This window comes from Electrona antarctica, assembly GCF_951216825.1.
Source record: "Electrona antarctica genome assembly, chromosome: 14".
NCBI classification, from domain to species: domain Eukaryota; kingdom Metazoa; phylum Chordata; class Actinopteri; order Myctophiformes; family Myctophidae; genus Electrona; species Electrona antarctica.
In genome coordinates this window covers 31,924,213-31,941,815 of record NC_136795.1, presented here as the reverse complement: position 1 = coordinate 31,941,815, position 17,603 = coordinate 31,924,213, and the positions used below count along the sequence as shown (strand labels likewise).

At 43.5% G+C, this 17,603-nt stretch overlaps 1 protein-coding gene across 2 annotated transcripts in view; it reads right to left on the bottom strand.

Moving 5' to 3' along the window:
• Window positions 1-15,572, bottom strand: part of stat5a (signal transducer and activator of transcription 5a) — an 86,010-nt gene extending 70,438 nt beyond the window's left edge. For both annotated transcript variants that reach the window (XM_079521616.1, XM_079521617.1), the window contains exon 1: window positions 15,436-15,572. In XM_079521616.1, coding sequence (XP_079377742.1) covers window positions 15,436-15,471 — 36 coding nt within the window. In that variant the 5' untranslated portion in view covers window positions 15,472-15,572. The remainder of the gene's footprint in view (window positions 1-15,435) is intronic.
• Window positions 15,573-17,603: the final 2,031 nt, after the last annotated feature.

The following is a 17,603-nucleotide window of genomic DNA, read 5'->3' as shown; positions in this document are numbered from 1 at the left end:
CCAACCTTTTTTCTGGTGACTGATACTGCCCTCCTAATACATGAGGGGCCGTGGTTTTTCATTTACCGTTTTCATTTTTCATATTTCTTTTTTTTTTTTTGGAAAAGGAATTATTAAAAATAAATGACAACCGTAAACGAAAAACCACGGCCTCTCAAGTATTAGAAGGACAATATCAGTCACCAGAAAAAAGGTTGGGTGTTTTCGATGAATCTATCATAGTTAAAATGGAGTTTGAAGTTATAATGGGTTCGTATAGGAAGGGGGTGTGGCAGCTAAAATTAATATCAAATATCTAATTACTGAATCAAGCAACTTAAAAACTGTCTGGGGTGTTCACATAAGCCTGAGTAGACGATAAAAAGACCTGTTGTTGTTTTTTTATCCCACGATTTTGTAACCCATTTTTCACCCCTGTGTCAATTATCTAATCCTGATTAGATCCTGATCCTGGGCTGATCCTGGGCTCTACCCTCCGCCAACCTAGTCCCCATATATGGGGGACATGGGGAGAGCAACGAACTTGAACTCATGCTTCCTTCATGCCTGAGTGTCCAAGTTGCTCCTTTACACCTGACAGGGGGGAGTTTCCCTGGTTGGACGTAGCGCGTGGAAGGAACACGTTATTCCAACCAGTTCCTTTCCCCTCCATCCATTTTTTAATATCCCTACATTTGTCGTATGTCAAATAGTTAAAGTAGCCTACAAGCTCAAAATGCGCTGCATTGTGACACGTTGTGAGCTTGTAGATCTGATCTGAAATGTTCCCCTATTTTTGCCAAATGTTCACCTAATTTTTGCAGAATGTTTGACTATTATGCCCAGAATAGAGACGTTAGGGTTCGTGGCACTAATAACAGTGAATATATGACTCTCTCTGTCCGATAAACCATATGGTAATAAGAAGAATCAAGAAAATCAAGAATCAAAGGGATCTAATAAATAGACAAATCAATGTCTTGCGCTAGCTGAAAGGAAAATTGAGGTAACTTGGTTTTCTAGAACTAGTCTTAGCAATTATGCAATAAACCAAGTATACTAATTTAATCAGTTTTCGCATGCATGCAAATTGCAGAAGGTTAACCTGAAACAAGCCACCTAAAGTTAAAATGACACATTTTGCTTCCTTATTGATTGATTGAAATATTTATTAACATTTTGCAGAATGACAGTACATTTCAAGCACAAACTCAATACAAAGACTGTTAACTGTGAGTGGACGACCCAATAAAGCATTACACTTGTTTACAAGAGGGTCCACCTTGTTCAATTCATCGAAACATTTAAAGACGTACAAATAGACACTTCTATATAGCCACTTCTATATGATGATTAATGGATTCCTATTCCTGTCTTCCATCGTCACGCAGACATAATAATTAATCTCACCTGGGGACTGCATCTGAACTGTGACCTCTACTTTTGACTGGCTTTGGCAGGAATTCCTGAATGGCTTGCAGTGTGCCTTAAATACAGTGCATTATCACATTCTGATTCAGCTTGGTGTGACTGTGACACCAGTGACCGGCGGCAACAAAAAGCATCTCATCTTTTACTAGAACTTGAACATCATAAAGTGGAATAATAGACCTGATGTTGCCGATGATTAATTCCGTTACATTCAACACTTTATTTCTGGCTTCAGGTATCCACACCCTAGCTTGTGGCTTCCTGACTTCCTCTCCCTCCCCCCAGCAGGCTGAAGCCCCCTGGCCCAGCTAGTTCCATCAACAACCCTGTAAACGTCAGAGCAGGCAGCTTCAGAAAGCCACGACCTTTGACCTTTCCGGCTTGTCATGTGTCAGAGGTCAGATAGCTGCAGTTTCTTGCACAAAATATGCACCCCAGTCGGTCGCCAGAACTCCTGCAGTGCACTGACTGCACTCCTCCTCCTAATACATATACACACCCGCGCACGCACACACAAACAACTCCTCTTACCCCTATCTCCCCTCCCTGCACGGTGAGCTCAGTTCTCTCAGTAAAGGTCAGCTCCGCCCCACACAATCTCACTGGCCTTCTTAGCATATAGAGCTCTTTACTCCAGAGTGATGACAGGACCAGAGACATCTCCCCTGTAACACGCGATGGATTACCAGAGCTCTCAGGGCCTCCAGATGCGTGTTCGCTGAGCAATAGAGGGTATGTGCATGCATAAAGTGAGTGGCAAATCAAGTGGCAAAGTGAGTTTAATGTCGTTTACCGTTGTTTAATTAAGGCCCGACCCTACCTGGGTCCTAATTGGGACCCAATTAGGGACGGGTTCCCCTAACTGGGCTGGCCCAAGGCCCCGCCTGGCCTTACTAATTCCCATACCCGGCACGAAAACGTAAATTTAAAAAAAAAAGGTCCATATTGGCATTCCCAGACCTGTAGTTTCAGCACGACCTCACCCTTAGCGCGACCTCGCTTCTCGCCCTCAGGACGTCTTACTGGTACTTTTTATGATGATTACCATGGATGCGGGCAGCACGTTGTGAGCTTGTACTGTAGATCAGAGCTCTATTTTAGCCACGTGGCACCTTCATACGATGGAGCACAAATATTAGGCACTGACGTCCATAATACACAGATGTAGCCGAGTCCTTGTGACCCTGTCAGTTGGTCGCCTTACTAACAGTTCTGTGTGTGTGTGTGTGTGTGTGTGTGTGTGTGTGTGTGTGTGTGTGTGTGTGTGTGTGTGTGTGTGTGTGTGTGTGTGTGTGTGTGTGTGTGTGTGTGTGTGTGTAAAGCAAATTCTTTGGACATACAAAATGCCACTGACTCCAGCATCAACACATTTATCCTATCAAAGGCTCTATTGTGAGTTTGTTGCCATAGTCTGCCCGTAAAAAAGAAAGAAAAGAAAAATACCCTGCTTCGGCTCTGTCAGGCTAGCCAAAGGTATGTCAAATATCATAGGACCAACAGAAATACTACAAGGAGATGTCTCTTGCAGGGAAGCGCGTGTGACATTATTGATCGCAAGTTTCCGAATTTTAATTCAAACATGCTTTGAACTAAGTCTAGGCCGTGTAATCATCTGATACCGTGAACGTGCTTGAGGGAATGTGCTATAGCAATGCATTTGGAAACCAAGCATGGGATTCTCCCGAGGGCCCGGCCGGGCTAGCCCCCGCTAACAGCCAAATGGTCTTCGCACAGTGCCCTTACAGATTGAAAAGCCCTTCCAACCAAGACTCAGGCATGATCCAAATGCCATGATGCCGTGCTGGCATACTGCTACGTGTGAGTAGCCGAACACAGGCAGACCAACTTATACACCGACAGGGATAAAAGGGGTAAATTGCAGGAGGGCAGAAGCAACTGTCAAATCAATAGTTCTTATCGGAGGCATCTCTACCACACGTCAGAGGGACGACAAAGGAATCAACAGTAATATGGAGATGTATGCTGTAGCATCTCTGAGTGATTATACGGCAGTGGTCCAAGGATAATCTGGATAAGCCGGGCATGGACCCTGAAGAAAGACTCAAGCCCACAACGACCCATCCCCCACATCCACTGAGATGCTGTCTTATAAATCACTATATAATTATTCATGTTAAGTATCAATGTCGAGGGTTTTCTTTCTTTTTTTTGTTTTCTATAAAAGAAAAATGTAATTCATAATATCATAATGTTTGTGTAACGATTTATAATCTGTTCTCAATAAAAACCTATTTGACAAAAAAGAAAAGTATCAATGTGTGTCAGTGTGATGTGCTGCAAAAATGGTCAGTCTGAAAAAAGACCCCCCTGACCTCATGTTAGGCTAGATTCTATGGGAGCTCAGTCATCCCAGAGTGAGATATCACTCTCTGCTTATTGAATGCATTGACTTGTCAGGTATCCAATAATCAGAGCTGCAGCCGCAGCCAGCAAACTGTCCATTTGTATACCCGCAGAGTTAAAGTAACACGATGCACAAACATTGAACACTGATTTGGGACATGGTTAAACCTGGTGAAGCCAGGCTGCTCAGTAACCGTGCATACTGACACACACACCTTTCCTTAAAACAAGATCATTATGGAGTGGACTCTGCTGCATGCAGATATAACCTGCACTGTTCTCCGTTAGGCTCACTGTACTTCTCACAATATGCCTACAGATAAAAAATAATAGAACCTTTCTATTAAACATTAATTATATGCTGGGCACAAAATTGGATCTGATCTAAAAGGGCCCTTGCAATGCAACTAGGCCATATAATGCTTTGTCATTTAATGTTTTTGTTTAGTATTGAATAGGGATCATTCTTTTCTGTGGTGCATTCATTCGTATATGGACTTACATAGATATTTTGTTTTTATTTGCATGCAGGTCAAATAATCCTTTACAATGTTTTACAATGCAAAGCAGACTCCGGGTCTCTTCCGTAACTAACAGTAACGGCAGAATAAAGGACACTAAACAAACCCTCCAGTGTTATCCTATCCATGTACAGTATATTAATGCACAATTCCCTACAGACACCATTTCATGACCTGTGCTAGTATACACAAAGCAAGGCTAGAGATAAGAGTGCACGTGTCACGTGAGAACAACAAATACCTGAAGAAGAGCACTGTAAAATGCAGCGAGGGTAAACAACCGATGATGTTGCACTATTGTTTTTGCTCCATAGTTCTCCCTCTCACTCCAATATCTCTCCCTCTCACTCCGTTATCCATCTATATCTCTCTGCTTCCCTTTCTTTGTCTCTGTCCCTCTTCCACTATCTCCCTGCTCGCTCTCTTCATCTCTCTGTGCATAAATTGAACAGCACATGTGATGAACTCACATGGCTGAATGCCTCTAAGGGCAGGCATGGGACGGTGTTCATGAAGATGAAGAAGAGTAGTAGTGGAGATGATGTCAACCAGCAGACTGGTATCCTCACATTCCTTTGAACACGGAGAGGAGTGAAATCTTGTGAGACTGACCAACCATGTTTATTAGCATTTTTGCCATGAGCTAGGGAATCTGTAGTCGCCCCATGGTCTGGACAGATGGCCATGCCGTAGGTCCACCTTTCTCCTTAGAGAGTTGAGATTGGTCACTCAATCAGAAATCGCACAAGGTCATTGACTATTGGCTTAAGCAAGGTCTGATGAAGCCGATGAATCACTCTTCCCAAAATGTAAGCCGTTTATTAGCAGCAGGATATGGGATGTCGATGCAGTCACAGTACCAAGTCTGCACACATGTAATGGTTGCACGCATACTAGTGCTTATATCAATACAGTCTAATTAAATACTAAACCTTGCCTAAGGTTGGGCTTACAGAATGGCATGTGTTAAATATGACTGAGTCACATTGCTATGAAATGTTACACTATTCCATTCACTATACAAATGACATTTGACCACATACTGTATGTCCAATAATACGTGGAGGCATTTTGAACATGCGTACACAGACACAGCAAGACACATGCATGAGCACACACACACACACACACACACACACACACACACACATTCATACCATACTCATACACCTATTTGTTCCATTGACAGAACTGTGTTCCCCTTACATGCATATTTCATTACTACTGTATAAAAGGTATCATGAAGAGTGTTTCTGAGAGCATATTACAGAGGCAGTCATGAACTAACAGTATCATGATAGTACTGTATAGGGAAAGAATTCCACAATTAAACATGAACTTTGAATTAAGTCAGATTTATACCTTGGTGACAAAGTGTTGTGTGACGTCGCACTCAACTAAAATAACGTATAGGCCTGGCTACAGTATTTACAACCTGAAACTAAATTCAGCCATCTATGCAGCGAACCAATGATCTAAGTTTGTACACGCTCTAGGGTAGGGGAGATTTTTGTCAATCCCACAAAGGAACTTCAGCTTCAGCTTCACCACGCTGATGGCTGCTAAGATGGACATGGGGGGGTGGGCCTTCTGATTACCTTCGGCTACGACGATTACAACGGCTTCTCTGCCCAATAAGCTACGACTGCCTCTCAGATGATTATGATTGATGATGATGAACGTCATCAATAACTTAACAAAACAAAACTACAGTGAGTCGGGTGCATATCTTTGGTCTGACAGTCCGACACTACTATGGTCCGATGTCCCACCCCAAACCCTAACCTAAGCGCAGGTGGAAGCCACAGTTGAGTGTTAACCGGCCACGAATGTGCCTTAACCGGCCATGCATGTCGGAGCCACTAATGTGTCTTAACCGGCCACACATGTCGGAGCCACAGGTGAGTCTTAACCGGCCACGCATGTCGGAGCCACTAATGTGTCTTAACCGGCCACACATGTCGGAGCCACAGGTGAGTCTTAACCGGCCACGCATGTCGGAGCCACTAATGTGTCTTAACCGGCCACACATGTCGGAGCCACAGGTGAGTCTTAACCGGCCACGTGTGTCGGACTGTCGGTCTGACAGACTAACGTCTGCTCCCCCAATGAGTCACTGGCTGACTTTGTGTTTGTCTTGCACAAAGACAGGATTTGTTCTTCTTGGTCATTAATCTCCACTGCCTATTTGGATCAAACAACAGATTAAAGGCGACTGTAATAAAAGAGTAATAGACAAAGCCTCCTTTTTCCCCCTAGCTCATCATAATCTTTAATCAAGTTCTCCTTACAGTAATCTTTGACAGACGTTATGCTTTGTTTATTTTACACAGACAAAAGAGCATTGGTGACCTCATTAAAATTACACTACTGTACACACGCGCGCGCACACGCACACGCACACACACACACACACACACACACACACACACACACACACACACACACACACAGAAATATTTACGTTCTTGCCAACGGTATGTGGGTAAAGATAGATACATTAAACATACTATCTCATGTCCCCAAATCATCCGGCTTTGAGTGATTTAGGCTGTCGACTTCATGAATCTTTCCCTGTCTCTTGCCAGGCTGCAGCACATATGATTAATCTGTGAGTGAGGCAGCCAGTCATGTCTCGATCCTGTATAATCGTCGAGCCGATTCTACTCTATGGCTCCGAGACATGGACACTTTCAAAGAAATTAGAGAAACGGCTGGATGGCACTTACACCCGCCTTCTAATGAGAGCGCACCCATCGACTTCTCTAATATATGGCAACCTTCCCCGTGTTTCTTCACTAGTCCGATCCAGAAGAACACAGTTTGCTGGCCACTGCTACAGAGCTGATCATGAGGTTATATGTTCCCTTCTTCTCTGGAATCCTGCCTCAAAGTAGACCAGAGGTGGGGGCACGGTGGGTGCTGTGGGTGCTGGCGGTTTCCTCCTCCGCGTCATCAGTGTCCATACCCGAGGCGGGGTTGGCGAAAGGGCCTTTCTGTGTGGAGTTTGCATGTTCTCCCCGTGTCCCCTAGGGTAGGTACCCTCACAAAAAACATGCAGTAATCCTGGTCTCTAAACTGCCTCCCCCTGGCCAGCCGGGGCGCCTGATGGAGGGGAAAGCAACTGGTTGGAATAACGTGTTCCTTCCACGCGCTACGTCCAACCAGGGAAACTCCCCCCTGTCAGGTGTAAAGGAGCAACTTGGACACTCAGGCATGAAGGAAGCATGAGTTCAAGTCCGTTGCTCTCCCCATGTCCCCCATATATGGGGACTAGGCTGGCGAAGGGTGTGTAGAGCCCAGGATCACATTAGATAATTGACACAGGGGTGAAAAATGGGTTACAAAATCGTGGGATAAAAAAAAAGTAGACCAGAGAAAACTGTCCCCAGAGACATGGCCAAAGCATTTCCGGGGGTCCTCAGCCAAAAACGTTGAGAACCCCTGACTTAATGGACCCCAAGGGCTGTATTTTGCGTGTCTTAAGTACCAGGTCTTATTACTTAACTTAAGACCTGGAGGCGTGGTCAATGCTCTTTGGCCAGTCAGAATAGCCAAATGGCATTGATCACGCCTCCAGGTCTTAAGTTAAGTAATAAGACCTGGTACTTAAGACACGCAAAATACAGCCCTTCAAGTCTCTATTAGATGACATTAAACACTTACACTTACAAATGGAGTAATTCACACATAATGCTGCGTACACACCAAAGATACAGTCTACCATTCATTTTCAATGAAGCCAGCAACATGTGTAGCTGCTGCAAAAAATACAAAGCTACAAATTGAAGCTGAGCTGGGTTCAACTTCCAGAATGAGATGCAAAGCTACAAATTGAAGCTGAACTGGGTTCAACTTCCAGAATGAGATGCAAAGCTACAAATTGAAGCTGAGCTGGGTTCAACTTCCAGAATGAGATGCAAAGCTACAAATTGAAGCTGAGCTGGGTTCAACTTCCAGAATGAGATGCAAAGCTACAAATTGAAGCTGAGCTGGGTTCAACTTCCAGAATGAGATGCAAAGCTACAAATTGAAGCTGAGCTGGGTTCAACTTCCAGAATGAGATGCAAAGCTACAAATTGAAGCTGAGCTGGGTTCAACTTCCAGAATGAGATGCAAAGCTACACAGCTATATGCTGGATTGTTGTTTTTTCTCCCCCGCAGGCCGCGCCGCGCCTCCGACACACGTCACTACGCACTCACGCTTGGTGACCTCAACAACTGTGTCAGCAACAGATATACAATGCCAGAAATATGCTGTGATCTTTTCATCTTTGCATGTGTCTCGACTCTAGAGTGAACGCAACATATAAGACATTTACTGTGTAAAATGTATTATACGTGTAGGTTAAAAAGAAAAGGGGCAGGACAGTGACCTTAAGAAGCATGAGAACCCAACGACCCACTGTCTGGAATGCAAAGAATACCCAGGCCATAATCCTCATAATATGCCTGTCTGTGACCTTTGACCTTGGCTGCCTTGACGCTGAACTGGTCTTGACTCCTCTGAACATTAGCATTCTTAAATGCCCCTGTCTAAAGACTCCTCTGAACATTAGCAATCTTAAATGCCCCTGTCTAAAGACTCCTCTGAACATTAGCAATCTTAAATGCCCCTGTCTAAAGACTCCTCTGAACATTAGCCATCTTAAATGCCCCTGTCTAAAGACTCCTCTGAACATTAGCATTCTTAAATGCCCCTGTCTAAAGACTCCTCTGAACATTAGCAATCTTAAATGCCCCTGTCTAAAGACTCCTCTGAACATTAGCATTGTTAAATGCCCCTGTCTAAAGACTCCTCTGAACATTAGCAATATTAAATGCCCCTGTCTAAAGACTCCTCTGAACATTAGCAATATTAAATGCCCCTGTCTAAAAACTCCTCTGAACATTAGCAATATTAAATGCCCCTGTCTAAAGACTCCTCTGAACATTAGCATTCTTAATAAATGCCCCTGTCTAAAGACTCCTCTGAACATTAGCAATATTAAATGCCCCTGTCTAAAGACTCCAGTCTGAACATTAGCAATCTTAATAAATGCCCCTGTCTAAAGACTCCTCTGAACATTAGCAATCTTAAATGCCCCTGTCTAAAGACTCCTCTGAACATTAGCATTCTTAAATGCCCCTGTCTAAAGACTCCTCTGAACATTAGCATTCTTAATAAATGCCCCTGTCTAAAGACTCCTCTGAACATTAGCAATCTTAAATGCCCCTGTCTAAAGGATACGCTACATCAGCGGTTCCCAATCCTTTTTGGCCATGCACCCCCTGGCTGTTACCTCCTGACCTAGCTGACGCACCCCCCCCCCCCCCCTCCACATGGAAATATAAATTACATAAGCTATATAGAGACAGACATTTCCTATTTATCCACATTATATGCACGTCATATATTAACCTGAATATGGCATATATTTGCAGCATATATTAGGCTATATTCTGCATATACTTGCCAAATATTGGCATAATATGTGAATGTATTAAAAATAAAACCATAGCACCACCATTAGCCTTTATATGTCGCGTAACCCATAGAAGGCGCCCGCGCACCACAAGGGGTTAATCGGGGTTAATCCTTGATATATTAAAAAGGTTGAGAATTTCTGATGTACCATAGGCAGAGAAGAAGTCCTATCATTATCCCACATACTGTATAGTTAGTTGTACCGTGTTACAACGTGAGCAAACAAGGGCAATGTGCAACAGTTGACCAAATAAGGTGTCTGAATTAACTGCAAAGGTCCACAATTACTTAATTGTAAAACAATAAAAAATGTTTCGCTATCTTTTATTGATTGTGCTACACGTATTACTTATTTCAAACCATTTCTTCATTTGTCAAAGGACTCAGGTTGACAGTATGGCAAAAACAAGTATAAAATGATTAACTAAAGACATGTATGTACCTTAATTATTGGTACTAGTCATTGTCAGTCATTTGTTTGTGTATTTCAATAATAGGCTTTATAGTTTTGTCTCCATGGTACTCCAAGCCTAAAAGGCAAACCAAAAATATGTTTTATGTACATGTTTCAATCTTGACTGCCAAAACCACAATTAAATCATTAACTGCAGTTAGTTGTATGACATTCGTCAACCGGACTAAGATGCCATGATTGTGATTCATGACTGAGAGTAGTTCTACTGTAGCTGTAGTTCTACTGTAGCTGTAGTTCTACTGTAGCTGTAGTTCTACTGTAGCTGCAGTTCTACTGTAGCTGTAGTTCTACTGTAGCTGTAGTTCTACTGTAGCTGCAGTTCTACTGTAGCTGTAGTTCTACTGTAGCTGTAGTTCTACTGTAGCTGCAGTTCCCTCGCGATCCTAGCGAGGATGTTTTACAGTAACGTGACACACTGTCTCAGGTCAGAATGACGCTCACTGTGGTGCTAGAACCATCTGCGCCAACTTGGAGCAGCATTTTGCTCTTGTGTATTCAGGCTTGCCGAGAGGGGGGGGTATTGTGTAAATATGAGGAAATGATTAATCCCAGCCATGTGTATCCATCTCTATCTGCATTCTGGCCTGTATTTGCGATGTCTATACATACAATTTGCAGTCGGAGCAATTACCAAACCAGTACACCGTCATCGACTTTCAATGATGTTAACCCATTCAGGCCTGACGTCGAAATAAAAAAAAACGTTTTCTAAATCATGACAATTTTCGGAAAGACTTGAGGCACATTTTAACGATTTTTCAAAAATAGCAGACCTACAAGTTCAGAGCTTGTAGATCTGCTATTTTTCAATAGCTAAATTATAACATAATGTTTAAAACACCAAAAGGGGTTCCCGCCCAGAATGGGTTAAGTCCTTTACTGTAACGCACCTTTCTAGTGAACAACTTCCTATGGGGCGTCAGTAAAACCAGGCTATTCTATAATTATTTGTGTCACTGAGATAAAACACCACACAGTCTTATCATGTCTCAGTTGTCTGGAAGCCACCCTCCCTTATACTGAACTCGCTGGAGAGGGGAAGAGAGGAACTCGTTAAGAATGAGCGAGACAGAAAGAGAGAGAACGAGAACAAGTGACAAGATTGTCTTGAAATTGTTAATAACACCCTTTGACACGAGCAAGCTGAAGCTAAATTGGTCTTCTACATTTCTATAGCGCCAGCGCCTTATCCAAAGGCCTTTACAAAGTGCATACACTCACACACCGACAGCGCCATGCAAGGAGCCGGCCTACAAATCGGAAGCAGTTAGGGCCGGGGTTCATTTTGATTGATTGATTGATTGATTGATTGATTGAATTATTCCGAAATGTAACAGCACGAGGTACAGTCAGACATTTAGGCTAAAAGGATAACACAAAAAAGTCCTGGGAACCTGTTTCCATTCCGGCCCTATATATTCAATATATCAACATAGCATAAAATAACACAATAATACATAGAATCAACATTGTCTTGTTCAAGGACACTTCGATACATGCTAGGAGGAGCCGGGGATCAAACTGACGATCTTCCTGTTCCCAGACAGCCACTATACCTCCCGACCATCCTTAACCAAATCATTGAAACATGGTGTCCCTATTCTGCCAGCAAAAATAGCTGATCTACAAGCTCACAACACGTCCCATTTCGACGCACTGTGAGCTTGTAGATCGCCTATTTTCAGCAAAGAGTGTGGAGGCAAAAAAGGAACGAACCTAGTAATCACCTCTGGGATGCTGGTCAACAAATATATAGGGTTTATAAGTGAAGTTTGGTGCAGGATGGGCAGCATGAAACGGAGGTGTAGGAATAGAAGTTGTAGATGTCAACAGTCAATTTGACAGACAGTTGAGTGCCCCAGGGCACTAGGGCAGTGACCTAGGCCAAGCTAAAAGCTCATGGTCATGTGACCACGCGGTGGATTAGCATTAGCTCAAGTAAATAAGGAGGAGGGGGCAGTGTGCAGTGTGCACGTCCCTACCTACTTCCTGATCACGTCCTTTTGGCTGTGTGTCTGATAGATAGATCTTTATTGAGGAGCGCTAGTTGTAAGTAGTAACATCCATTTCACTTTCCCCACTGAAGTATTACCTGTGCCTTCTATGCAATCCGACCAACACGTACGTGAAACGTATACAAGAGTGAGCTCACAACAAGTCACGGGCACGGTACAAAGCACTGTGAGCTTACAGATCTGCTATGTTTGATGCGTGAAACAAAACGTATCAAGTTAAGGATGTGTCCAAAAGCCACTATTTGTAAATGTTCTTTCCTCGGTCAGCCATCGTTTGTGAAGGTCCAGAAAGAGTATTTTCCACAAACAAAACACTTGTTGCACAATGACTTCTTCTTCATCCATTCTCTTCCTCCTGTCAGACAACAGACATCTCTCATATCAGGCTATCGCACAGTCATTGTAGAAGTAAGTGATAAGTGACACCTTGACTCACAGCTTAGTCAGTTGGGAAACCACATAGGCATCGATCTAGACATTTACTGTAATACATCTTACGACACTGCCAGGAACAGGCCAGCTAACTTTCCAAAAGCCGGGGCCCTACTGAAGACTTCTTATCAAAACTTATCATCTTACAGTGCTGAGCTGACATATTTGCCTGGCAGTGGGGAAAGTCGTGAAGTGATGAGAAGTGAGAACCCTAGAGAGGCTTATGAACATGCCATGCTGTGAGCACATGTTGGCACAGTGCACTTGGATAATCAACGCAGGGCATAGGGTTTCCTTCCCTGTTACACTGCTGGTTCTGCAGCAAATCTACACATAATTGTAATACTTATTTTGTTAATCGACTAAATGGATTGAAGTCATGCCTTGCCAGCATGCTACAGGTACACATCATGGGACATACAGGGCAGCATTGTGAATAGAATGGAGTGATGGTAAATGGTGCATTTATATAGCGCCTTTGTCCAAGGCGCTGTACATAGATTGTGCATTACATTCACCCTTTCAAACAGACAAACACACACACAGAGGAAACAATGCAAGGCACCAACCTGCTCATCGGGAGCAATTAGGGGTTCAGAGTCTCAGAATAAAAGTAGCTACCCTCGATCAGTCCCATTAGGGAAACACCAGGGACACGCTGCTCCAGAACTACTCTGCCAGTACTGTACTCAGTACTGTCTCTAACGTCATTGAAGTAGGACTCATAAAATGTCCCTGGGACCCATCTAAGAGACCACCCCTGGGTCCTGGGACCCATCTAAGAGACCACCCCTGGGTCCTGGGACCCATCTAAGAGACCACCCCTGGGTCCTGGGACCCATCTAAGAGACCACCCCTGGGTCGTGGGACCCATCTAAGATACCACCCCTGGGTCCTGGGACCCATCTAAGAGACCACCCCTGGGTCCTGGGACCCATCTAAGAGACCACCCCTGGGTCCTGGGACCCATCTAAGAGACCACCCCTGGGTCCTGGGACCCATCTAAGAGACCACCCCTGGGTCCTGGGACCCATCTAAGAGACCACCCATGGGTCCTGGGACCCATCTAAGAGACCACCCATGGGTCCCGGGACCCATCTAAGAGACCACCCCTGGGTCCCGGGACCCATCTAAGAGACCACCCCTGGGTCCCGGGACCCATCTAAGAGACCACCCCTGGGTCCTGGGACCCATTATATTGAAAACCTATTTACTGTATATCTACACATCAAGTAGGAAAGACAATGCATATCAGGAAGGTCACAAGGTGGGTCACTAGTTCTATAGTGGTTTATTAATCTGAGGGGGTCATTTACCCTTATGCAGACATGCAGTACAGTACAGTAGGCCTACAGTACAGTACAGTACAGTACAGTACAGTACAGTACAGTACAGTACAGTACAGTACAGTACAGTACAGTACAGTACACACACACACACACACACACACACACACACACACACACACACACAGAAGCAGAGGCATCAAAGTTCAAGTGACATTTTATACTTGTCTCTTAAACACCATCAGGAGTTCATTCAGCCTCCATGGTCAGATTTAAATATTGACCTTTCAATATATTCCCTTAGCTTACACCTGACCTGGCACACAAACGTTGAGATGTAGGCCTCTGGCCTATTAAGACTTGTTTCACTGCACCAGCTATCATCTAGCTAGGCCTACAATAAGATACAGTATTAAACTACATTCCAAAGTAATTTAAATAAAAAAACGTTTTTTTTGTTTCGTTTTTTTGTTTTTTCATATGAAGTAGCTCGTATTTGCACATACCACACTTTTATCTATGACAAAAGAAAGACTTCTAATATACTTTTAAGTGGTGCATACACCATACATACGACAACCTCCTCTCTATGACACTGATATGATTTTAAACATTGGTGTGCGACTGGCAGCCCAGTCAGTCAGTCTACAGTGCACTCTACAACCCTACTACAACGCTACAGGACAGTACTAGCTATAGGTTACTTTTTCCACCATGCGACATTGCAGTAATTTAAAGACCATTTTCATTTGATAAAAAGAAAAACATACTGGAAAACATTAAATATTCGACAAAATGAAGGCCATTCTTGACTTGAGGAAAGACAATGGCTGCTTCTGCTTCTACCCAGTCAGCAGCAGCAGCAGCAGTCAGGCTTTCACCTGTCAAACTTTTGAAGCACGCTCGCTCATTATTACGCCTGAGCGCTGACTGTCTAACGGTTACTGTAGCCCAGACTATAAAAACATGTCCATGCTCCCTGTGTACACACGATGCATATTTACAGTCCTATTCTAGCCGATAGGTTGAGACTTTGTGCCTCATGTAGTAGATTTAGATTACAATGTGTGCCGTGTAAAGACCAGCGTTTGCATTCTCTCGCTTTGACAGGCAAGGCTGGGGGGGGTCCCTGCCTGTTGATTCAGTAGGTCTCTAAAATGTAGATAAGACGATGAAAGACAACTTAAACAAAACAAAAACAAAAAGCAATACGGATTATTACAACAGCCATTTATGTCAACTGGTCAATGGCAATAATTTAAACTGTTATTTCCATGTTTCGATAGATAGAAGAGCGCTATACACACTGCACACGCCACACACACACACAGTTTGTTTACAAAGCGCTGCCTGTCAGAGCGTTCTTTCCCAATAAGGAGCCTCGCTCGGCAGAAGCGCAGGCTGCGCAGCATAGAATAAAAGCCATGGACGGACGTGTGTCCAGTAGCCTACGGAGCAGACCTACCTCTGTGGGAAGTGATAATGTGGTGTCCTCTTTCATAAAACTCAAGGGAACCTTCACTCTGGAGCGACCTACGGCAGGAATCTCTCAGTCACTGCTAGTTTCCAACAGTTCGCTACGCAGTTCTCTCTGACACTCTCTCTCTCCCCCCTGTAACTCTCTCTCTCTCCCCCCTACTCTCACTCTCTCTTTCTCTCTCTCTCTCTCTCTCTCTGTCTCTCTCTCACTCACCCACGCCCCCCCCCCCCCCCTCTCTCTCTCTCTGACAAACCGCCCACTTCCGGCAGGGACATATTTGTCAGTCCTGATTGATTGATTTAAAGTGATTTAAAACCGTTCTGGATTAACAACACTTGAACACTAATACTAATACAGATAAATATACTACTAATAAATACATTTAATGGTCACGCTTTAGTTATACGATTATTATTTTTGCTTTAATATTCACATAAAATATGAACATTTGCCTAAAATATAAGACATAATTTGCTGTGATAGTATATTACTATATCCTTTCTATTTCCACCACCTTATTGACACAAGCTGGCTAACCAACTCTGGTTTATCAGAGTATTCTAATTTCTAGGCCTATGTCAATTAGGGATGTCCCGATACACTTTTTTCCCTTCCGATCCAATCCCGATACCTCAATTTCTGTGTTAGCCGATACCGATACTGAATACCGATACCAGTGTCGTGATTCTCATGTTGTGTTTATAGCTATCTAGCTATATATCTCGTGTTGTGTTTATAGCAGACTCCTCACTCAAATGTGCACTTGCAGTTTGGGCAACTCCAAAGCAAATTCCACATGCCCCAACATTTTATTTACCTGCCATAGTGTCAACCCCGGCCTTACCCCTGTGTCGGATCTGTGGTTAAACTGGCATTTTCACCGATACCGATATGACCCGATATTAAATAAGGGCCGATCCGATACTTTTCCCGGTACCGATACCGAGGGACATCTCTAATGTCAATTATTGTTTTCAACTTTTTTATACCAAGTACCACCACAGAAAAAATCTGGCTCTCCAAGTACCACCATAATAACTGATGTCAAAATACAGGAGCGTAGACCTGCCCCATCCTATTGTTATGTCTAATCAGCCCAACTGATAATAGTATGTGATTAATCCATCCTCAAATCTTTTAACAGCTAGGTGCTGTCATGCTCATTTCTAGTCACTCGAGGGAACCGGGCCTTGCGGCTCGGACTCCCTGCCCTTTGCCCTTATAGCGGAGTCAGTGTCTTCTTTTAAAATGCTTTTAAAAACCCATTTGTATGTCAAGTGTTTTAGCTAATTATTGTATTTTCAATATTGTCTTGATGCCCTGTTATTTTTCAAGTTTAATGTTTCTGATGTCTTGATGTTTTTGTTTTGATGTCCTTTATATTTGCTGTTTTTAACCTGTCTGTAAAGCACTTTGTAACTTTATGTTTGGAAAGGTGCTATATAAATAAAATTCATTCATTCATTCATTCATTCATTCATTCATTCATTCATTCATTTCGGCAAGACTGGAGAGCCTATTTCAACCAATTGCTTGGTCAGAAGAACTACCTATATTAATATAAATATTTCATTCCACTTTTGCCTTTTTTCTTCTTTTTTGGGAGACTCCTCTTGAGTACCACCAGAGGGGGGCTCAAGTACTGGTTGGGAACCTCGGGCTAGACGCCTAGACCACACTGGTAGTTTCTTCCATTAGGTTCAAACTCAGTGTATTCTGCAGTGGTTGTCAGAGCTCAGCTGTGCCACAAATTTGACCATGTAGACTGGTTGATAACATAATTATGCATTCATGTGTTAATTTAAAATGTGTGTGTGTGTGTGTGTGTGTGTGTGTGTGTGTGTGTGTGTGTGTGTGTGTGTGTGTGTGTGTGTGCGTGCGTGCGTGCGTGCGTGCGTGCGTGCGTGCGTGCGTGCGTGCGTGCGTGCGTGCGTGCGTGCGTGCGTGCGTGTGTTTAGTGGGTGACCGATAGAAGAGCAGAGTGGTAGAGAGTAGACAGGGGAATTAAGGAGGAATCAGGGAGGAAATGGTGAAACAGAGCAAATTAATTATTGGTGTGCGCCTGAGGGAAGCAACCTCAGACAGAAAGTGAAGTGGTTGCCTTGGTGAGAAAGAAAATGAATAGAAATAGCCCATGGTAACCTTTTCACAAC